The 22,527-nt window shown below is 36.6% G+C and overlaps 4 protein-coding genes across 5 annotated transcripts; 1 reads left to right on the top strand and 3 right to left on the bottom strand.

Annotated features, from left to right (window-relative positions):
• Nucleotides 1-94: 94 nt before the first annotated feature.
• Nucleotides 95-2,160, bottom strand: LOC111396789 (UDP-glycosyltransferase 92A1-like). Of its 2 annotated transcripts, none has more exons than XM_023023305.1 (2): nucleotides 597-2,160; nucleotides 95-379 (listed from the first exon to the last, which is right to left on the bottom strand). In XM_023023305.1, exons 1-2 carry the CDS (start codon nucleotides 2,012-2,014, stop codon nucleotides 217-219), a joined length of 1,581 nt encoding a protein of 526 aa, XP_022879073.1. In that variant the 5' UTR covers nucleotides 2,015-2,160; the 3' UTR covers nucleotides 95-216. The 2 variants fall into 2 exon arrangements, with proteins under 2 accessions (XP_022879073.1, XP_022879072.1); XM_023023304.1 differs by having other exon boundaries at nucleotides 95-520; nucleotides 744-2,160.
• A 103-nt stretch (nucleotides 2,161-2,263) lies between these two features.
• LOC111396788 (IRK-interacting protein) lies at nucleotides 2,264-5,554 on the bottom strand. The gene is made up of 2 exons (XM_023023303.1): nucleotides 5,067-5,554; nucleotides 2,264-3,897 (listed from the first exon to the last, which is right to left on the bottom strand). Exons 1-2 carry the CDS (start codon nucleotides 5,283-5,285, stop codon nucleotides 2,368-2,370), a joined length of 1,749 nt encoding a protein of 582 aa, XP_022879071.1. The 5' UTR covers nucleotides 5,286-5,554; the 3' UTR covers nucleotides 2,264-2,367.
• A 7,444-nt stretch (nucleotides 5,555-12,998) lies between these two features.
• Nucleotides 12,999-13,623, top strand: LOC111396787 (histone H3.2). The gene has a single exon (XM_023023302.1). It carries the CDS (start codon nucleotides 13,064-13,066, stop codon nucleotides 13,472-13,474), a length of 411 nt encoding a protein of 136 aa, XP_022879070.1. The 5' UTR covers nucleotides 12,999-13,063; the 3' UTR covers nucleotides 13,475-13,623.
• A 9-nt stretch (nucleotides 13,624-13,632) lies between these two features.
• LOC111396786 (feruloyl CoA ortho-hydroxylase 1) lies at nucleotides 13,633-15,173 on the bottom strand. Its single transcript, XM_023023300.1, has 3 exons — nucleotides 14,557-15,173; nucleotides 14,124-14,472; nucleotides 13,633-14,033 (listed from the first exon to the last, which is right to left on the bottom strand). The coding sequence occupies exons 1-3, from the start codon at nucleotides 15,057-15,059 to the stop codon at nucleotides 13,782-13,784; spliced, it is 1,104 nt and encodes a 367-aa protein (XP_022879068.1). The 5' UTR covers nucleotides 15,060-15,173; the 3' UTR covers nucleotides 13,633-13,781.
• Nucleotides 15,174-22,527: the final 7,354 nt, after the last annotated feature.

The following is a 22,527-nucleotide window of genomic DNA, read 5'->3' as shown; positions in this document are numbered from 1 at the left end:
AATTGAACATTAGAGACCCACCAAACAATTAGAGATTGAATGATTTTACAGCTATAATGAATACAAAAGTTCGACTTGTTACTCGAACCATACATTAAAGATGATTATAAATTTTCCTGTCATTTATAATTATCAGTCACAATCTTAACCACATAGGCGTAGAAACAAAATAAGACAGTACTTGAGAGAATTAAAAGAGAGGGCCCTAATTAATAATTAATTTGTATTTTTCGTTCCATCCTTCATCAATAATGCAGCTTTAAAGAATTCCTCCATGGCTTTCACGGAAGAACCTCTGCAAATTTCTTCATCTCTAATAGCATTTTTCATAATTTCTTCAACTTCACAAGATTTCCTCTTAATCTCCTTCAACTTCTCACTTCCACCCATGAAAAATTCAATCTTTTCAATTATGCCCTCCTGGCTGACCTCAAAATTGGTTCCTCTAGCCATTTCCACGCACACTCCAACTTCTTCCACCAAGAACTTTGCATTATGAAATTGCTCAGCACCCACAGGCCTAAATTTCTTCATCTCTAATAGCATTTTTCATAATTTCTTCAACTTCACAAGATTTCCTCTTAATCTCCTTCAACTTCTCACTTCCACCCATGAAAAATTCAATCTTTTCAATTATGTCCTCCTGGCTGACCTCAAAACTGGTTCCTCTAGCCATTTCCACGCACACTCCAACTTCTTCCACCAAGAACTTTGCATTATGAAATTGCTCAGCACCCACAGGCCAACTTATTAATGGCACCCCACTTGTAAGTGATTCCAGTACTGAATTCCAACCACAATGACTTAAAAATGCAGCCACAGATTTATGTGACAAAATTTCCACCTGGGGTGCCCATGTATCAATTATTAGCCCTCTTTCATGATCCTGAATTCGACCCAAAAACCCGTCCGGCAGCCACTTATCTGCTACGAATTTCGCATTTATGTCGAATCCTATTGGTGGTCTAACAACCCATATGAAATTTATTCCACTAGCATCAAGGGATTTTGCCAGTTGCATCATATGTGAAGCTGAGATTGTATTCATCGATCCAAAGCATATGTATAGTACAGATTTCACTTCCTTTTTATCGAGCCATTCGATACATTTATCCGGACTAATTGTTGCCTCCTTACCAGCTCTAGATGATCTAACATTTTCCGAAAGCAATGCTGGTCCAATTGCATAAACTGGAATGCCTAATTTACGACGAAAATACATTAATCCAAGCTTGTCGAGTTCTTCGACTGTGTTGAGAAGAATAGCATCAGAATTAGCCCAAGTTGGAAGATTCTTCCGATGATATTCTGTAAGAGGATTATTCTTTCCTGCCATTTTCAAAGAAGGGGATAACTGTGTAACATGATGTTTTCCAGCTTCAGGAAAATCAGGCAGCAGAAATTCTGCACACTCCCTACTAAACACGTCTGGACAGTATAAAGAATGAGATTTAAGTTTTTCTTCTTCGATAATACTGTACAGTACTGTTGAATCCTCCTTACCAAACCCGCCATCAATATTCTTGTGGGGTAAATTCAGCCACATGGAATAGAAACAAGCCATGCCAAAGCCACCATTTGCACTGAAAATTGAATGAAAAATTCCAAATTCATGGGCTATATCAACTGTCCATCCAAAAAAAAAGTCTGCTATTACACAAACAGGCTTCACACTTCCTTGTTCTTGTATAATATCAAAAAGCAACTTCTTGAATGGAATTTTGAAACTCATGGTGGCTTGGAGAAGGCTGAAGAGAAGGTTGTGAGGAAGGGAGTCCGAGTTTTCGGCTCCTAGAGGAAGTCCATGTTCTGTGCTGTTAAAAGGGATCTCGACTAATTTAATGGAGGAGCCCGGAAGAAGAGATCTTTGGAGTTTCTTGATGTTAAGAGGGGTGTTTACATATGTTATGCTATAGCCATGCTTTTCTATCTTTTGAGCTAAGGCAAAGAATGGTATAATATGACCTTGTGCCATGAAAGGGAAGAGCACAACATTTTCTCTTCGATTTTCCATTCCTTTCCCCAGGGAAAGCAGAGGAATTTGAGGAGGAAAATAGTACGATTTTTAAAATTTAAAGATGATGAAATTTGTGTAGGAGGGCCTACCGAGCGAATTTTTTTGGGGATTTCCCTTTTGATACGGTACTATTTTGAGTATTTGGTATCTTTCATTTTCTCTCTTTATTACAAGTTTGTTAATTCAACACTTGTTAATACTACTAGAAGTAACAAATTCTCAATTCCCAAGAGGTTTAGAGTCGGCTATATGAATCATTTTTTTCCACTCTATTCAGTTCGTGCTAAATCTACTCGAAGAATAACACAGCGAAAAAAGAAGAAGCAAGGAATTGCATTGTACTAACTATGCTAGCGATTATATCTGCAAAGAACCTTACATCTTAATATTCTGTCATGAACATAAAAACCAGGCATTACCATAACCTTAATCCTGCTTGTACCCTGTGATATTTGTCTGTCAGTAAAAATGTCCTCCATGAAATGTGTATCAAAAGACCTGTTTTCTTGAACTCGTAGAATTTCCAAGGGCGGGCTGAATGAAAACGCGAGTAAATGGAGCAACCAGATGCATTTTGCAGCAATGAAAAACGCTTGAAGAAGCTGTTCAGGCCATGGCCTAGTCCATCCAAGGGTCGTAATAATGCTACTCATTTTCTGATCACAAAACATACTAAATTCTTCACTATAGTACTTCGTCCCCTTTCTTACTACCTCGTTCCAGCTCAGATTTCTCAATGCAACAAATGAATGGAAGTGTGATTCGCGTTCTTGTTGAGGGTCTAAAAGCTTTGGCGCACCATTCTTTTGGAACACACAATTCTCGAAGTCCTGGTAGAGTGATTGGTTTATGATGGCTTCCAAATGGTAAAACACAGATTTAGAGTACTTAGAATTAAGAGACATATTGTATGGTTGAAGCAATGAGTTCAAATTTTCGAGCAGAGTGTGATCAGTCTCTTCAATCTTCCCCACGAGAGTCTTGCAGAATTGTTTCACTGATAGTCTTGTTTCGGATACTATCTGCAGAAAGCCCTCGATCATAACTTCCTCGCTTACTGGCATCAAATTTTCTGGATTCCCATCGATTGATTTCCCTCTTCGTGAAAGATTCCAAAGTTTTTCAGCAGGCTGAGAATTTTTAGTTTCGGCTGCCAGTCTTAAGGCCTTCTTTAGCTCTTCACAATAAGTTTCCAAATAGTTGAGTTTCTGGTTAAGCTGCCCGAGTGATGACTTCATTTCTGCAACTTCCATTAAGGCTGCATCTCGACTTTCATTTGCTTCCAACAACTCTTTCTTCAATGTCTGGACCGATACCATTCCCAAGTCCTTGAAAATTTTGGAAACATCCTCAGATTGCATTCGATTTGGTGAATGTCCATTCTTGTTCTTCTTCTTCAACCTAGGGAACAACCATGACAAATTAAGCCCTTTGTTTCTTGGCTGGGAATGAAGAGCGTGTGAATCTGTCAATGGTACGATGATATTAAACTTCTTTTCACTTTTAGTCGAACCATCAGTCTCAGTACTAACTGTGGCAGGCATACATTTTTTGCATGATGATACTGATTTAAGGTCTCCCAAACTTTTTCGCCTTGACTTGCAGTAATTGGGTCCGGGGGATGATCTAAGCACGCCATCGTGATGAGTGCAAGAACCGGTGACAGAATACTGATCTTCAGCTGGACATATATGTTGTTCCAAGTGTGCAAATTCAGAGGGCAACCCTTTTCTTAAAGATGCATTCGTTGTTCTACAATCGGATAACATGGTTTCATCAACATTTTCCCCTCCTAACGCACAATCGCCCCAAATGTCAGCATAATTTCGATTCTCTAACATAACTTGTTGATACCCCGGGAGTGGTTCATCGTCATAACTCTGTTAACATGAATTATTTGAAGAGGAAAAAAAAAGAAAAAAGAAAAAAGAGAAAACGAAAAAAGGACAAAAATATGCAAGAACACAGATCTAGAGGGTGATGGCTAAAGATTAGAGCCAATCTGAACTGTAAAGAATTTACAGAAATCGGAGTTGACTAAATTTATTACAGTAACTTAATTATGAGATTGATATGGAAAACCTTCATATACAAGCAATACATAACTTAGCCTCCCTTTGGAGAGAAACTTATATATGATTTATAAATTCAATCAAATTTAAACATTAATTTCAACCACACATTCATAACTACTACTCGTTATTATTCACACGGGTTCACTACTGTACCTCTTTATTAATCAATTATAAATTTGCCAAACTGAGGCTTAAAAGTTGAGTAGCACTTAAAAGTAAGTTTTTCTGTACCATTTTAACGAAGTCTTTAAAGTTCATTTGGCACACAAAAAAGATGCTAAAAAATATCCCAAGTAGAAGATTAGGCCATGTTTAATGAAAATTGAATATTGTTGAAAGGAGATTTTCAATTTTGATTTTATCACTAATTTCTTGAATCCCCCACCACCCATCAGTACTTTTCTTCAGAAAACACAAAATTTATAGATGAACAATATAATTCTGAAAAAAATTCCAGTTTGAACCTCTTCATCTATACTTATAGCCGAGGAGACACATTTATGTATTTCAGTTTAGTAATTTACACAGCGCCACACTCACATGCAAACTGTGTCTATTTTTTCAAACCTGTGCACCAATTTCATAAACGAGAAGTAACACGACCTCAGCTCTAGGCTTTTTCGTGCTGCAGTAAAATGTTAACTCATTTAAAAGCTTAAATAGCGACATTATGGAGTACATGATTAGCATGTCAGTGTGTGGTCAAAAGTTACTTTCTTAAAAGTAAATTAACTATTATCATTAAATAAGTAACTTTAATCTTTCAACACTAAATAGGAAACCAAAAAAAAAATCGAGAGAGAGAAAGAAAATGGAAAAATCCCAAGCTCCAATCTTGTGTGCAGTAGAAGGAACATATTATTCCCAATGGCTATCATTTGTTGGTTCAATTCCACAATCTTTGAATTAAGTAAACCATATAAAGCACAAAAATCCCATATAACACAAGAAATCGGTGAAAATGAAAAACTTACTGGGGTAAAAACCGGATAATCTTGAGCTGAAAACTGAGAAGCATGGCGAGAATGAGAAACAGGGGAAGCAGAAGGGAACCCTAAATTTGTAGGGCTATATTTTCCCTGTAAAAGAGTAGCATGAATTTCTCTAAGCTCCACTGCTTTAGCAATAGCGGCCTGAATATCTGGCCTGCTAACTTCATTTTCATTTGCATTAAAGACTTCTGATGCAGCCATGAAAATACACAGGAAACAGAGAAAAAGATAAATATGTATAGCCCACAAAGAAAAGAGTATAAAGAAATGTGTTTATGTCTGGGAATTTATCACTAGGAAGAAAAAAACAAAGGGGATGGGGCTGTAGCAATTCAACGGTTGGATTTTTTTTTTTGTCAGAACAAAAGTAGATTAGATTAGATCATATCATATCTAGTGATGAATACTGAGGAGCCAAGAATTGGAGAGAGAGAGAGAGAGAGAGATAGAGGTGTCTATAATATAATCAAACGAGCTTTTGTCTCTGTTGTTAAAGAAGAAACGGAATGGGTGCATATGAACCAGAGAAGGCGGGCCCGGGGTGGGGTATCGTGGGGTATTAGTATCACTGTGTAGTCTGTGTTTAGGCCATGGGCAAATGGTGAAATGCCAAACTCATCCATGTTCTCTTTATTCTAACAAAACCCTTGAAAGTCGATATCATGTCGAGTTGTATAAGTTTTTTAGAGTTGGTCACGTGAATTCATTTTCATGACTCAATTACGAGCATATTTAGAAAGCTTAAATTATAATTTAAGTTGATCAAATACACTTTTCATCCACAAATTTGTAAGTTTTACAACTTATTATTCACATATTCTATAGAACATATAACTTATAAGCACTTAATACACTACCAAACAAGCACTAAGTGCAGTTTTTTATTTTTTTTATTGATAAATGTGAAATTATATTGATCAAAACTCCTATACAAATACAATAGGCATACTTAAGCAAAACGAAGGTCAAGTGACATACAAGTACTATCGGACATACACAAGCAAAGAAAATAAAAAGATGTACAAACGAAATAATTTAACGAACTAATGTTAGAGACTCAAAATGAATCAAAACTTCAGATACAAAGAAAATATAACTTTGTATACGTGTACTTTGATCTGTCTCACTATGTTGTCACCCTGCTGTGTAAGATCTTCAAAAATCTTCTTACTCCTTACCTTCCAAATGTGGTAGACTGTGCTTGCAAGGGCGATAAGTCGTCCTCCGAGCCTCCTCAGTCAACCATTTTAAGGCACTTAGAATTGTAGACATAGAGCGTTAGAATTGTAGACATAGAGCGTTGAATGCCCATCCACACATGGATCCATCCCCAAATAGAGCCACTAAACGAACATGTGAAGAGGTGTAGCATAGTTTTGATAGAACACCCACAAAACGCACAACTTCGATCAAATGTCCATGTGATGTATGTCCTTGGTTAATAGCTTAGATTTTGCTCCCAACCAAAGGACAAAAGCATGTTTTGGCGTTATACCAGCTTTCCAAATAGTTGCTGCCCATACTGCCTTCGGCCCTTTCAATTTGAAACAATCATAAGTAGTGGTAATGCAGAATTTCCCAGAATCAACCCAGCTTGCTAGCTTGTCTCTTTGCGACCTGAACGGTTTGTTCAAGCCGTGCAATCTGATCCCGAATTTCCATCACCCTTTTAAGTAGTGGGAGTCAACTTTTCTCACCATATAGTCCCAAATATCATTCCCATGAAGAAAAATCCGGTTCACCCACTTCACCAAAAGAGTGTCTTTCTTACGATGAATATTCCAAAGATTTTTGGCAAGAAACGCTTTGTTTTAACATTTGATATCTAAATCCAAGCCCACCTTCATGTTTAGTAAAACAAATACTACTACATGCAGCAAATGATTATTTTGATCCCTAAAGAAAGTTCCAACAAAGACTAATAACCTTTGATGCAACCATAGACGGCATAGGTAGGATGGAAAGCTAAAAACATACGACACTTTGAAGAATAGTTCTCACAAGTTCCACTCTCCCCCGCATAACACAATGAGGCTCAAGTCCAAGCACCAATATAGCTAGTGATTTTATTAATAAGAGAATCGTGAGAGCTAATTTTCAATTTTCCCGTCGCAAGTGGAATTCTCAAGTAACGGAAAGGCATAGATCCCTTGGGCATTTTGGTAAGTTGAAGAATATCCTCCGACTCTTGCCCATAAACTCCCGTTGTATACAAGTTGGACTCGTTTACTTTCATTTTAAGACCCGACATATCACCAAAATTTGTTAGGAAATCCCTTAAGATTCCAACTGAATTAACATACCCTCTTACAAGTAGCATCAAATCATCCGCCAATGCTAAGTGAGTAATCTTTAACAGAGCACTAAGCGCAAATGTTACATTTACAAATGTAGGCATCACTGGGAAGACGCCAACCCCAACAAAACAGTTCTAAGATTGTGTTGAAGATATATTTGACAATCTGATCAATCATTTTTTTATCAGAATTTGATACTAATTGTATAAAAATAGGGAAGGAGTTTCATTCTAACTTCAAATAAGCACTTAATACTTATCATTTGTAATCTTAATGGTACAAATAGTTGAACTTATAACCGAAGAGAAGTAGTGTCATAATCTATGCCACAGTGTCATACTAACACATTACAAAAGAGACATCTTTTATGAAACTTTGATTATTAACATGGAAAATAAAAGCATATTGAAGGGCAATTTGGTCTATGGAGGAAACTTATTGAGTTGTCCAGTTGGTGAGTTGGGTTGATGAGGGACAGAAAAATCACATTTTCTTCTAGACATTGATTATTATTATTTTTTAAATTTTTTTTTTTTTTCTGTTTTTGTGTACGCAAGTGAACCATGTAAGGTGCAAAATGATATTTGGGGCCGGGGGGGGGGGGGGGGGGATGAGCAACTTTGTGGCCAAAATTAAAATAAAAAACTAATTAATACTTGAATCTAATTAATTGTAATAAAATGACAGCACGAGAATTTAATTCTTAACCAAAATTTTGTTATTTTTTGGAGATGTTCAATAAAAATAAGGAAAATTGTTGTGATCCTTTGACAACAATGACATACAATGGCTCTTTTTTGTCAGATGCAAAAATCGGATAAAAAGTTGAAAAATGTAATTATAACATAACATCTGTCTTCATATTTAACGAAAGATCAAGTTAAAGGGGAAAAAATGTGTTACTAATTTCCATATAATGTAGTACATTTGAGAATAATAAGATATTGTGAATGGATAATTAAATAATTTATAATTAATTAATTATATCCATTATACATTGATGATGGGATATATAATCTATTTAAGTATTTTTATATAAATGAAATGGAATTCCAAGTAGGATTTTGGAAGGTTCTCTTAATGTTTGGAAAACACCAAGCATACATAACTTTTTGTACACTATTGTTCACAGTTCTTTCACAAGGGTGAGGCTCGCGATTATTTTAATTGTGGGTCCCACCCCTTTATGTGAGAGGGCTGTAAACAAAGTCGTTAAAATTGATGTAATTGTAACAATTCTTTGTATGTTTTAAATCAGAAATTCTTGTAGCATTTCATAACCACTCCATTTCTAAATCTCATTATTTAATTGAAATTTAATTTTATTAATCAACCACCCTCCAAAAGCAAGCAATTTTGTCAACCTCCACAAGCAAAAATGTGTTTGCACTTTTCATGTTTATCTCAACAATAGTTCTCTTCATTTTATCGTTAAAAAACTTTGAAAAGCGTCCGTATCCTTGGCATTGGTGTGGAAAACAAAAAGGTGGAGAACTTTTAACAAGTTGTGATATTTATATCATAAAAGTTTGAGTTTCACGAGAAAAGGTACCATAATCGTGTCAATGGTATTTTGGTGAGGAAAAAATTTGATTGTCTAACATATATTAATTGTAAATTCAATTATTGTTCTGACAATTGAAGTGTCAAAAAAAAAAAAAAGCACCTCTGAATTATGAAAGTTACTTTTACCAAATAAACAGTAATACGATTGACTATGGATACGGGCATCACATAAGCAAACAATTTAAGTGTCTAACATATATCAACATTAACTTTGATTGTAGTGTATTGACATTTAAAGCGTCAAAATAAAAGACACCTCTCAATTATCAAAAATACTTCGACAAAGTAAACAATCATATGATCAACAATAAATTCGAGCATCTACGATGTCACGATGTTATCCTAAATCAACTCTCACATTTTTATTATTATTATTATTATTATTATTATTATTATTATTATTATTATTATTACTGGTTTGTGGAAATACACGAGTGCTATATATGATATGATATCTCATTGTAAGACCTTTTCCTTACCTTTTTGGATCCTTCATTAGAATAGACACAATGTCATAGGCTTTTTACCTTCCTCATTATTGTGTATAATTTAATTACAAGTTTCTTCAATGAATATCTTATTGTATAAAAACAATTAATAATAAACATAATTTAGGAGTAATTGCTAAATTATTGCTCACATGACCCTAGCTACTATCAAAAAGGAATCTGGCTACTAACTATAAATTGTTGACATTTACAACAAAGTTATATTTACTATTGGAAACTTTTTTGACAAAGCGTGAACGTGTTTTTTAACTGTAACGCGAATTTTTTTGTATCAATTTAGTTATAGTAGAAATTCTATGAAGGCATTAGAAAAGTGAGCTGCAATTTAATATTAACATGGCCGGTTGAGAATGTGAACGAAACGTGGAGTAAAACGAAGTTTTTTTTTCTTTTTTTTTTTGGATCGGTAAATGTATCATGTACAAGTATACCGGGTATACCCGGGCAAAACAAAACCAATGTTGCATACAATTACTCTGGGCATACCCGGGTGAATCAAAAATAAATGAAGTACAATGAAAGTCAATGACCCAACACTAAGAATTCGAAATGGATCAAGACATTCAGATTAAAAAAGAACATTATTTTGTATACGTGTATCTTGATCCGTCTCACAATACAATCCAAGTGAGGAGCAATGTCTTCAAAGATCTTCCTGTTACGTGCTAAACAAATATTGTAGATAGTACTAGCAAATGCAATCCTCTTGGCCTTGCTAAGCCATGATGTCCCTCGGGCTTTTTTTTTTCATCCACTTTAGAGTACTAGCAATTGTTGACATAGATCTTTTTATTCTGAGCCATTGTTTAATATTCTCCCATATGGTCGATGTGAAAGAACTTTCAAAGAATAAGTGATGGATTGTTTCCGCCAAATGCCCACAAAAATCACACTTGCAATCAATATCCAAGAAATGCAATTTTTCTTTAGTTATGAGTTTTGATTGAACCCCTAACCAATGCAAAAAGAAGTGCTTCGGAGTTATGCAAGGTCTTCAAACATCGGCTGCTCAAATCTTGTTTGTACCCCTCGGCCTAAAGAAATTATAGGCCATTTTTGTGCTGAATTTGTCACTTGTCGTCCAGCCTAGAAAATTGTCCAAAAATCCTAGAAAACGTTTCCTGTTATGACCTGTCGAATAGCCTTCAAAGCTGTCCAAAATTCCCTAAAATCGGCCCCTATTTTGAGGGTGCACAGCATGCTGGTTAGAGGCTAAAACAGCAGACTCAATCAGATTATTTCCACCATCCACCTCGTCGGACAGCTCGGGCTATCCATGTGCAAGAAATTGGGGGTGCAGCAACCGTTTTAAGCAATAGATCTCTGATTTCCAGCAGTTTTTTGAAGAGTGGGGAGTGATCTTTTCTAGATAGAACCTCCCAAATGCAAGTCCTTTTAAGTTATACTCGATGAACCCACCGTATCCAAAGAGTGTCCTTTTATGTTGTATATTCCAACGGGATTTAGCAAGTAACGCTAAATTCCAACTCTTCAAGTCCTTCAAACCGAGGCCTCCTTCATCTTTTGGAAGGCAAAAATCCTTCCACGCAACCAAATGTTTCTTTGATCCCCAAAGGAATTTTCGACAAAGGCTAACAATCCTTGAGATAATTCTAGCCGGGATTAGGAAGATAGAAAACAAAAAACATTCAACACCCTAAAGGACCGCCCCAATAAGTTCCACCTTGACCGCATAAGATAATGAAAACCAATTTCATGCACCAATATAAGCTGTAATTTTATCAAGGAATGGAGCATAACAACTAACTTTGAGTTTTTTCGAAGCAAAAGGGATGCCCAAATACCGAAATGGCATAGTACCCCTCCGGACATTTGTAAGTTTGAAGATATCCTCAAGCACTTGTCCATGAATACCAACTGTATACACGTTGGGTTTAAGAACGTTCAACCTTAAACGTGATACAAAACCAAAATTGGAGAGGCAATCCATGAGAATTTGCACCGACATAACATCTTCCCTAGCAAAGAGCATCAAATTGTCCGCAAAAGTTAAGTTAGTGATCTTTAGGGGGCCACATATAGGATGATAATTGAAATCGCCATCATTTGTGGCAAAACCTCACATGAATGGTTGTATCTAATTGGTTAGTTGGTGAAACAAAGAGAATTATTAGTAGTTGGTCCTCTTTCGAGAGGATGATCAATAGAAGTTAGGACATATTTCCTCTCCTTTTGCTTCTAACTGAATAACAAAATATATTAAATCGGTGTGACATACGAGTATATATTTAGAAAATTTAGTGATTCAAGAATGGTACTAAGTTAATTTTTAACACTTTGTAAAATAAATAAATGTGTGTTCATCATATAAATGATGCTAAAAATTAATCAAAAAGCAACGTTAGAGAAAAAGAAGGATACATAATGGGTCATCTGCCTTATTCTAGTGCTGTTTTCTTCAATTATCTTGTTAGAAGAAACCATTTTCCATAAAATAAAGAGATAATTGCAGCAACACAGTCTCAAACCTTTCTATTTTTTTGGTAGATTTTACCTCAACCTTTACTTTACTTTATGTCATCGTAATCCCAAACTTTCATTTTGTTGCAGCATAAGAACGAATGGACTTTGATCAAATCTAGAAGGGCAAAATAATATTTTTGTTATTTTTCCACATAAAATAATAAAAATAAAGGAGCCACCAAAACCAAACATAGCCCGTCATCATCACCGTTGCCATCGCCATCGAAGAAACAAAATAAGAGACTATCCATTACACTAAGATTGTGAGTACCATAAATTGGATGTGGAGATAAAGTATACGAAAAGTAGAAAAGGTTTGGGATCGTTGTTTCAATTATTTCTAAAATTTTAGAACCGAGTCGGCCACTAGTTGGTTTTAGAACCAGAAATAAATAGGCTTATTCTCTGTTAATTGAAATTAGAATCCCAATCAAAACTCAAATGCAGATTGTTTTTTGCTCTTCAAATCTGGGAATCTAGATTTTATTATCATGTTGTAAGAAAAAATGAATCGGAAAAAAATCTCATTAACTTTTTTTATTGAATATGTTTATATATTTTGACTACTTTAGTGTATTTTCTAATAGTAATTTTGACTCTACCTTTTCGGAGTTCATTCTTCGAGGAACTCCGTTTAAATTATTCCTATGAATTCTTTCCAATCTATTTCTTTTGTGATATTGTTGGAAATATTATTTAACTAAAATTTTTAATTTACGTGTAATATTATTTTATTAGAGATTGTGTGGTTAAAAGTAAAAGAGAAAAAAAAAATTAATTTAATGTAATAAGAAATAATGGTGCGGGTGCTAAAAATGAAATTGGTACCTAGCAAAATATGGCATACAATTGCTGCATCGATCCGCGGTAGGTCCCCAAAAGGGATCATATCCGTGGATAATAATTCAATCCACGGTTGAAAATCTGGATCACAATCCTCACAATCAAATCTTCTACCGTCCATTACAAATTCAATACAACGGTCTACATCTCGTCTCCCTCAAATTCATTTCCCGCTCGGCAATTGCACGGTCCTATAAATAATCACTCTAAACTCCACAATTCCTCACCATTCACTCTCTGTAGAATCTATACATATACATATAGACACATACTGAAATCAATGGCGCGCACAAAGCAAACAGCTCGGAAATCCACAGGCGGCAAGGCTCCAAGGAAGCAGCTAGCAACAAAGGCGGCGAGGAAGTCCGCTCCGGCGACCGGAGGCGTGAAGAAACCACACCGATTCCGCCCAGGGACGGTGGCACTGAGGGAAATCAGGAAGTACCAGAAAAGCACAGAGCTTCTGATCCGGAAACTACCATTCCAGAGATTAGTCAGAGAGATTGCTCAGGACTTCAAAACTGATCTCCGGTTCCAAAGCTCCGCCGTGGCCGCTCTTCAGGAGGCGGCAGAGGCGTACCTGGTGGGGCTTTTTGAGGATACAAATCTGTGCGCAATTCATGCTAAGAGGGTAACTATTATGCCTAAGGATATTCAATTAGCTAGAAGAATTAGGGGTGAAAGGGCTTAGATTTTAGGGTCAGGTTTAATTATTGCCCTCATCTTCTATATGCTTTATTGTACTGGTTTGGAAATTAGATTAGGGATGGAAGTGTAATGGATCTTTAACTGTAGGGTCTGAATTGAAAATTATAATTGCAGAAAATCACTTTTGCATAATTGCTCGAGTTAAAGAAAGACGAGACTTTTATTCTTTTAGAAATCAAACATCAGTACATGTAGGAAACAGAATGCATCAACACACATGAAATTCTTGGTACAACAATTTTAAAGGGTATTGAACTTGCAAGATAAGTTTTATGAAAGGTAACTTGATTTTAATCAGAGCTGTTGCGAGTGAAATCAAGTGATTTTTTCCCCTCATGAGCATTTCCAAAAAAGTGATCCATGTAATCCCCGAATGTAACTTCTCGATAATGGGCTGCTTGATCAATCGTCACTAGCTGAGGCAGTGGACCAATCTTGGTGGTTCGTTTTGGGGTTGTGAAAAATGGGATTGACACTCTTGATTGTGTGCTTGTGGTTCTTACTCTATGTTCAGCACTTTTGTACCTTCCATTGCTTAATATCTGAAAGGTGCAAGAACAGGTATCAGTATAATGAAAATGGTTTAGTTTCTTGTTACTGTAACAAATCCTCGAACCATTATAACATTTTACCTGTAACGTATCCCCCACATTAATAACTAAGGCACCAGGAATGGGTGGAATCTCAATCCATTCTGGCTTTTTGGCTGTATCAATATTTTCTTCAGCTTTTACATATAATCCACCAATACCATCTTGTAATAAAACAGTTATTGTGCCCAAGTCTGAATGGCGTCCCACACCTACTGTTAGCTCTGGGTCAGGGCATGCAGGGTAAAAGTTCATGTTCACCATATTTTGCCCAGTAAGTGCTTCTATTATCGAGTTGTGTTTTTGTGTCACTCCAAGATTTTTCAATAAAACTTCTATCAATTTCCACACCATCTTGGTCGATGCCTTCAAGTACTCAAGTGCGACTTCTCTGTAAAAAAAAAGTTGTATCAATAATTAAATAATAAATGTATATTCGGTATACAGTACTAGACATAAATAAAAAGTCTCTTACTTGCATTGGTTAGGCCAATGCTCTAGGGCTTCTGCATCATTAGTGTAGTTCATACTGATATAATCTTTCCATTCCAAAGCTTTTTCCTTTTCTGGCACAAAGCTGGTTCCATACTTGATAAGCGGGCTAGGGCTGACTGCTTTGAGATAAACTGCCTTCTTTTTTGGTGGTTGAGCAAAGAACTTGTGGGCTGCATCCTTAAGTGCCTCCAGCAACTCGACCGGCACGCCATGGTTCACCACCTGGAAGAATCCGAGTGTCTCGGCCGCTCTAATTATGGTCTCCGCCACTTGATCATGCTCGGCTGGTTGGTCAAGCTTCGATAAATCAATGGGGGAAAGAACTTGTGAGAATGCATCCAGTTTGTCGATTCGTTCTTGTGGCGGTTGGACGTATCTCTTGGGTACCTTTGCTATTCCTGAATCCACCAGACCTTTGACACCATTGCCATTTTTCACAACAAAATCAAACAAAGAGTTTTCATCATCAAAACTCGGGGCCATTTTTGTTGAATACAGGTATGTTGGTATTAATTGCTCGATGGTTATAGAATGTTGCAAAGTGGGTGCCTGTGGAACTCTATATATACTGTAGGTTGATTGTATGTATGTATGTATGTATGTATGTGTATGTTTTATATATATATATATATATATACACTGTGGAACTCTATATATACTGTAGGTTGATTGTATGTGTGTGTGTGTGTATATATATATATATATATATATTTTTTTTAATTATTATTATTATTATTATTTTTTGTACATTTTTAATATGGAAAACAACGTTCTTCTGAATTCAGACGATTTGGCTAGATTTTTGACTTCCAATACCACTCTCAATATTATATGAGGCCGAGAATATTACTAGTACAATGACTCATTCTTAGATGGTAGGTTGGATGGATTAAATAAATTTGCATTTTGCAGTTATTTAGTATATTGAAAACTCGCTTGATTCGACTTGCAAAACTGGGAATTAGCTCGAAATTGAACTGGTTAAATTGTAGGGAGAAAATGAACAGGCCAAGGGCTGATTGAGTTTTGTAAAAAGAATGAAAAGAAATTGTTAAAGAGAAATTGATTCTTGACATATATAGCATGCTATGTTTGAATAAATATCAACCTTGATGTTTTTCGAGTCGTTCCCTAAACATTTAATGAAATGATCGAAATAGTTTTTTCTTTGTACAAAGTCTTAATGTTATCTATATTTCTAATATTATTCTTTCATCAACCATTTCTAAATTATTACAAAATTATAAAGATTAAAATGAAAAAGTCAGAACCTCAATATCCATGCTAACTACAGTAGCATGAATCGTTCCTGCTTAAAAGTCAATTGCTATTGCATTGTTGTTGTTGGGTTGACTTATAACTTCTGTCGTATCATATCAGAGAATCATTTTCTTCTGCAAATAATGTAGCAACAAATTGCACATACCAAAGAAATACTCAGTTAATACATAATTTCTCAAGCATTAATCGGGTTTTACTTGAGTTAACGATAGACGAAAGCTTGATTTCTGCTGGACCTCGGTGTTTCCATTCTTAGGTTATCAAGAAAAGTTGATAAAATTGTTTATTTATTGAATGTAATACTGTCAAGTATTGTGTAATAAATATGCACTCGAGAAACTAACTAGTATTTGGGTACAAAAATTTAATAAATGACTCCATTGCTACACACAAAACTGTATATGGATTACTTTATTTGTTGCCGAAGAATGCTACTCTCATGAGTTTGTAACCGAATACTTAATTGTTTCCTAGTTTCTTGACAACTCAAGATTGAACCAAGTTGAAAATTTTCATAAATTTACATCGATTACAACTTATTTCAACTTCGGATTGACTTGGATGAGTTTTGAGAGTCAATTCGAAGTCTCTCGATCTTGAGCTGTATATGTCTCAATTTATAGCCCTGGTTACTTCCATAGGACTAAAACTCTGCTTCTCAACACAAGAATAACTATATTTAGATCAAGTTTTGGACAACGAAAAGGTAACTGTTAATTTCACTAGTCCAAGAAAATACATCCTGTCCTATATACACAACTCCAGACATAATAATAATAATAATAATAATAATAATAATAATAATAATAATAATAATAAAGACCACAGTTAAAAAAAATTATCAGACTCAATTGTTTTTAAGAGCAAAATCATTATTGGTCGCCTTCACTATAGGTGAGTTAGGTGATCATCTAAGGCCTCACTTTGGGTTTGCTTCATTTAAGCCATTTCACTCTTGCATTATTGCTCTTTTATCTTTCAATTATATCCAATTAAACCCTTGGTATCTTCAAATATTCATTTCGTTGCTCGTCTCATCTATGAATTATTTGCAATTTAGTCCTTAACTTTTGGATTTCGCCCTTTTCATTGTTTTTGCATTCTTTTCTCCACTTCTTCATTAAACATCAAGTTTTACCTACAAAATACAGTACAACACAAGTTATGTAGTATTTTATCCAAAGAATGGTAAAATATTATCATTTAAGATCTTCGTTGACACACAAAAAGTTCAGCTCAAATTGAATAGCCCAAGGAATGAAGCCTAATTGGAGGATCCCTAAATCAGATAGTCCAAAGAACGGCCCAATCAGGCAATTCAAGATAAAGGCCCAATTAGGGAAACCCATGAACACTGTAATACCATCGTTCAAGCTTGCAAGTCGCCCAAGATTTGAGCGAATGGATTGCCATGCAGTCGCCCAGAGCTGTGACCCTGTTCTCGCCCAAACCTTCGAGTCGCCCATGATCTTAGCAAACATAAGATGTTATGGCTACCCAAAAGTGCGGTTAATGAAGCAGTTATTGAGTAGCCCTATCACGTTCCACGATTCAAGGAATTCAATTGAAGACGGTTGAACGACAAAAAGTAATGACAGCCACATGAAGAAAGTGGGCAGTTATAGAGTGATCAAGCAGTTTTTAAGCGGTTGGTCACGAAGAGATCATCCAGGGAGTATAAAAAGAAGAGAAGACATAGAGCAAAAGACCCCGAATCAAACACTCTCAAACAGAGAATATGTAACTTTCAATTTCTTAGTTCAGATTTAAACACTTCTTTTCAGTAACTCGTGTGCTTGCGCCCCTTGGAGGCATTCTGTTTTATTTTCCAATTGTAAAGTTATCGCCAATAAAAACACCCCTTTTTGGGATTTTGTGTCAAGAGGTTTGTCCCTTACACAATCGTTTGATCCATTTTTAATTGTTAGCGACTAACCCATGCGAAACAATTTGGCACCCCCAGTGGGACAGTTGTGTTTGGTGTTGAAGATACAAAAGGTGAAACAATATGCCTCAGAGATCCGATAAGGAAGCAGCAAGTCAGGGAGGAGTCCAGTCTATGATCTAGCGATATGAGGAGCAGCATAGCTCTCCACGAACAGATGGACAGAATCAGAGCAGTAACAGTCGTTACGAATCAATGACAGAGTTGAGTCCTCGAACTATGCGTGCACTACTTGAAGAACTCACACAAGATGTCGTTGAACAGGTAAATTTTCGAAATATTCATAATATGGAAAGATTTACCCAGAATGGGAATGCACATTATGACAACATGGCCAAACAACTGAATATTTTGAACGAAATAATGAATAAGTTAGTAGGCCAAATTTGTCAACCAGTTATGCCTCTTGCAAACCACTTTCAAATTAGGACAATTGTGAGACATAATCCCCCAGTCCTAAATCCAAATCAAGGGGTAGAACCACCTTTCGATCCCTCTACTTCAAACCAGGGGATGGTGTAATGCCAAATTAGAATAATGGTAGTGGTACGCCTAACTTGGGGGGGTAATCCAAATGTAAGAGATAATGTCCTAAATAATGGGTAGAATACCCCACGTGTTAATGAGGGAATAAATGTTCAGGTTAATGGTAACAATGGTGCAAATCATGGTAACTTTGTTGCCAATCAAGGACCAAACATCAGGCCTCAAACAAATCAACCGGTTAACCAACCTGTAGGAATTTCATATGACCCCAACTTCATGTTGAGGAATCAAATTATGGAAATCGTACAGGATCAGATCGCTTTTGGGGTACGTCCTGTCATTAGGCCGACTTACACAAAGTCATATCCTGATTGGGTAGACCAAGCATATCCATGGCCTAGAGGGTATAAAGTGCCAGAATTCTCACTATTTACCGGTTTAGGGGAGGTGTCTACTCTAGAACACATAGGGCGATTCACATTGCAAAGTGGTGATATAACTGATTATCATAAAATGAGGTTTTTTCCTAATTCATTAACAGGAGTAGCTTTCTCTTGGTTCATCAATTTGCCAGCGAACTCTGTTCAAACATGGCAACAATTGGAACAATTATTCCAAGCTCAGTTTTATAAGACTGAGCCTGAAGTTACTTTGGCCGATTTGGCGAATCTACATCAAATGCCAAACGAATGGGCAGAAGGTTTCCTCCAAAGGTTCAAGACAGCAAGAAGTAAATGTTTTGTACCTTTGCCCGAAAAAGAGTTTGTCAAAATCGCTCAAGGTTATTTGAGCTTTGATTTGAAAAAGAAATTTCAAGACAAGGAATTCCTGACCTTTTCTAATTCAGCGCGAACGTGATTAGGTATGAACGATTAATAAGAGAAGAAGAGCAGATTAAAAATTCTAGAAAGGGGACTTATTATAGAGACCCAAATTTTGATGTTCATACCATCAATAACGAGTCATACGATCAGACCGAAATGTGTTTGGCCGAATTAATCAAAGGAGACATGTATACTTGTCCTATAATGACTAAGCCTAGACCATCGGGCAAGGATGAGCCTATGAAAGATGAAAACATAAAAGATAGAACGTTCTCGTTCGATGTAACCAAAGCTGACCTTATATTTGATAGATTATATAAGGATAAGCAGATAAAGTTGAGCGATAAGTATAAATTGCCAAGCCCTGAACAAATTAAGGGTAAAAAATATTGTAAGTGGCATAATGCATTGTCACATTTGACTAACAATTGCTTGATTTTTCGCCATGTGTTACAGGATGCCATTGAATCAGGACGAATTGCGTTCGATGATAAGAAGAAGATGACAGTGGATGAAAATCATTTTCCACAGCCACTTGGAGTGAATATGGTGACATCTGGTTTCAAAAACAAGTTGCCAAAATTCAAGTTGGTTATAGATGATGGAGAAGAAGACCCTGGACCACATCCCAATGTCTTTGAGTGTATTAAAAGAAAGGAGCCAAAAAAGGATGAAGACATCTTGTGTGCAAGATGTAAAAGAGAAGTGAGTGGGAATACGGAGAAACCAGGGATATGGCAGCATCCCCATTGCCCTACTTTCTTCCCAAACGCTTAGCCTGATAGAGGGCGAGGTACATCGTTCTATAAGGGACCGCCTTTTGAGAGGCAGTTCAGGCCAGTAAATAATGGGAGAACATTCAGACAGCAACCTCGCCAACCAAATATATGGCATTCGTTCCAGTATAATGCAGGAAAGGCGATACCCTTCAACGAGATTACTAGAATCTAACAAAGGCGTTTCCAACGAAATTATGGACGAATGATGAGGCAACAACAGGGAGTGCCACGTCCTAAAGCGCCTAAACTACTCGAGGTAGCGAATTAAAATGTTCTCAAAGACAGTGAAGAGACTGGTACAGATGAATCAATGAAAAAGTTGCCAGAAACTTCTTCTGGGAGATCGAAGTTTGAGCGAGACAGAAGGGATGGAGAATATCCAGATTAGCCCCTTACTATTCAGTTCGGTACGTTACCTCCTGTCGTGGCTAATAACTATTTACTAGCCAATGAGTTCAAGAATAAAGAGAAAGAAGAAGAAGAAAGAGAGGATAACGAAGCAGAAGCATGCGTGCTGAAATATGAAGAAGGTCAGACTTCTAGAGAGGCCTACAATGGTGAGGAAAATGATGGTATGACAGACATTGAAGAGAAAATCGATCTGGAAGCAGAAAGAAGAAGAAGAGGAGTATCGTACAATACTCTGTTGAAGCAACTACATCGAGAGGGAGTTCGTGAAATAGACTTATTGGGAGAACCATCTGGACGTTCTTTCGATTTTTACGTGCTGTACGGGACGCCCAAAAGAAAGAAGAGAGTGCCTCGCTCTGAAAAGTATGGATCACCTCCAAAAATAATGCCTCCTCCCTCAAGTTGGGTAATTGAAGATGAAGCATTAGAAAACAGTAAAAAGGAAATTCAGGAGACAGAGGCTCAGTGCGATATGCTGCACGTTGACTTATCACAAAAGGATAACTCGATAGAGGACAAGCGGGAAGTAGAAATAGAGGATGCCGAAAAGGTTATTTTTAAGCGGCCAGCCATGAAATTGACTAAACACTTGAGGCCATTGTACGTTAAAACTCTAGTTAACGGCATACCTGTGGCAAAAGTGCTTGTCGATAATGGAGCAACTATAAACACCATTCCATCTAGGATGATGAGGAAATTTGCAAAGACAGAAAGGGATATGATTCCAACAGAAGTCATCCTTACACGTTTCAATGGAGGAGTAACTGCAGCTAAGGGAGTTATGTCATTAGACATAACTATAGGGACAACTACTAGGACCACAGTCTTCTTTGTAATAGATGGTCCTACTAGTTACAATGTGTTACTAGGAAGAGACTGGATACACGGAAGCCGCTGTATACCCTCATCACTCCATCAATGCCTGATTTTTTGGAGTAACAAGGGTGAAGCAGAGGTGGTGCAGGCCGATCATAGGCCTTTTGTCGCAGAAGCAAACTCACTGGAAAGGTTCATGTACGAAGGAAACTATGGACCTGTCAGGGTAGTTCAAGATGGGAAAGAAACTCAGATTGCCGCGCAGAGTGAAGAGCCATTTTTAGTGGACGCACTCACTGAAATGTTCAATCAGATATGGCCAAATATAGTGGCCCTAGAAGAGCCAGTAATTGGCAAAAGAATAATCAATGAGTCTTGAATGAGTTCTAAGCAACAAAAGCAAATGGTCGATATTCAGGTCTTCAAAGCCAAATTAATGACTTTCAATAAAGAATGCAAGGACAAGACGAAAGAAGAGGCAGCCCTGAAAGCGTTGAAAGACAAGTTAGCAGTATTCGAATTGGAACAAAGTATTGGCCGAGAAGTCAACAAGGTGGATTGTTTAGAAGAAGAAGTGACTACAAGGGAACTGGACGATGAAGTAATGCGGATCATCAAGTCTGGATTCGCTCAAGCACAAGACCCTTTGATTAAAGTGAATATGGGCAATGAAGGAAAAGATCGTCCAACATTAATCAGCCAGATGCTCGATCAAGAGGTTAGTGATAAATTAATCGCTTTGTTAAAGGAATATAAAGATTGTTTTGTTTGGGAATATGAACAAATGTCTGGTTTAGATAGAGACTTAGTGGAACATAGATTACCAACTAAGCCTAATTTTAAACCTCATAGGCAACCTTTCAGACGTTTTGATCCTAATGTACTCCCTGAGATTAAGAAAGAGATAGAGCGATTATTAAAAGCAGGCTTTATTAGAACAGCCAAGTATGTCGAATGGTTGTCCAATATCGTGCCAGTACTAAAAAAGAATGGTAAACTAAGGGTGTGCATAGAATTTAGGAATTTAAACATAGCCACACCTAAAGATGAATATCCAATGCCCACGGTAGATTCTTTAGTAGACTCAACTGCCGGACACGTCATGTATTCCTTCATGGATGGGTATTCAGGATACAATCAAATTTATATAACTGGGGAAGACATACACAAAACTGCCTTTATATGCCTTAGGTCTCTAGGATGTTTTGAATGGGCAGTCATGACTTTTGGCTTGAAAAATGCAGGAGCAACTTATCAAAGGGTAATGAATTTAATTTTTCATGAAATGATAGACAAGTTTGTTGAAGTGTATGTAGATGATATAGTGGTCAAATCCATTAAAGAAGAGGACCATCTCGAACAGTTAAGATATTCATTTGAGCGAATGAAGCAATAGAAGCTAAAATTGA

This window comes from Olea europaea, chromosome 7, assembly GCF_002742605.1.
Source record: "Olea europaea var. sylvestris chromosome 7, O_europaea_v1, whole genome shotgun sequence".
NCBI classification, from domain to species: Eukaryota; Viridiplantae; Streptophyta; class Magnoliopsida; order Lamiales; family Oleaceae; genus Olea; species Olea europaea.
This window is presented reverse-complemented; position numbering and strand designations above follow the sequence as displayed.

Coding starts and splice junctions, on each gene's coding strand:
- LOC111396789 (XM_023023305.1), bottom strand. CDS start 2,014: ATGGAAAATCGAAGAGAAAATGTTGTGCTCTTCCCTTTCATGGCACAA. Junction 380..596: donor TTCATGGGTGGAAGTGAGAA/GTTGAAGGAGAT, acceptor CATGGGTGGAAG/TGAGAAGTTGAAGGAGATTA.
- LOC111396788 (XM_023023303.1), bottom strand. CDS start 5,285: ATGGCTGCATCAGAAGTCTTTAATGCAAATGAAAATGAAGTTAGCAGG. Junction 3,898..5,066: donor ATTATCCGGTTTTTACCCCA/GTAAGTTTTTCA, acceptor TCATGTTAACAG/AGTTATGACGATGAACCACT.
- LOC111396786 (XM_023023300.1), bottom strand. CDS start 15,059: ATGGCCCCGAGTTTTGATGATGAAAACTCTTTGTTTGATTTTGTTGTG. Junction 14,473..14,556: donor CATTGGCCTAACCAATGCAA/GTAAGAGACTTT, acceptor TTTTTTTTACAG/AGAAGTCGCACTTGAGTACT. Junction 14,034..14,123: donor ATGTGGGGGATACGTTACAG/GTAAAATGTTAT, acceptor TGCACCTTTCAG/ATATTAAGCAATGGAAGGTA.
- LOC111396787 (XM_023023302.1), top strand. CDS start 13,064: ATGGCGCGCACAAAGCAAACAGCTCGGAAATCCACAGGCGGCAAGGCT.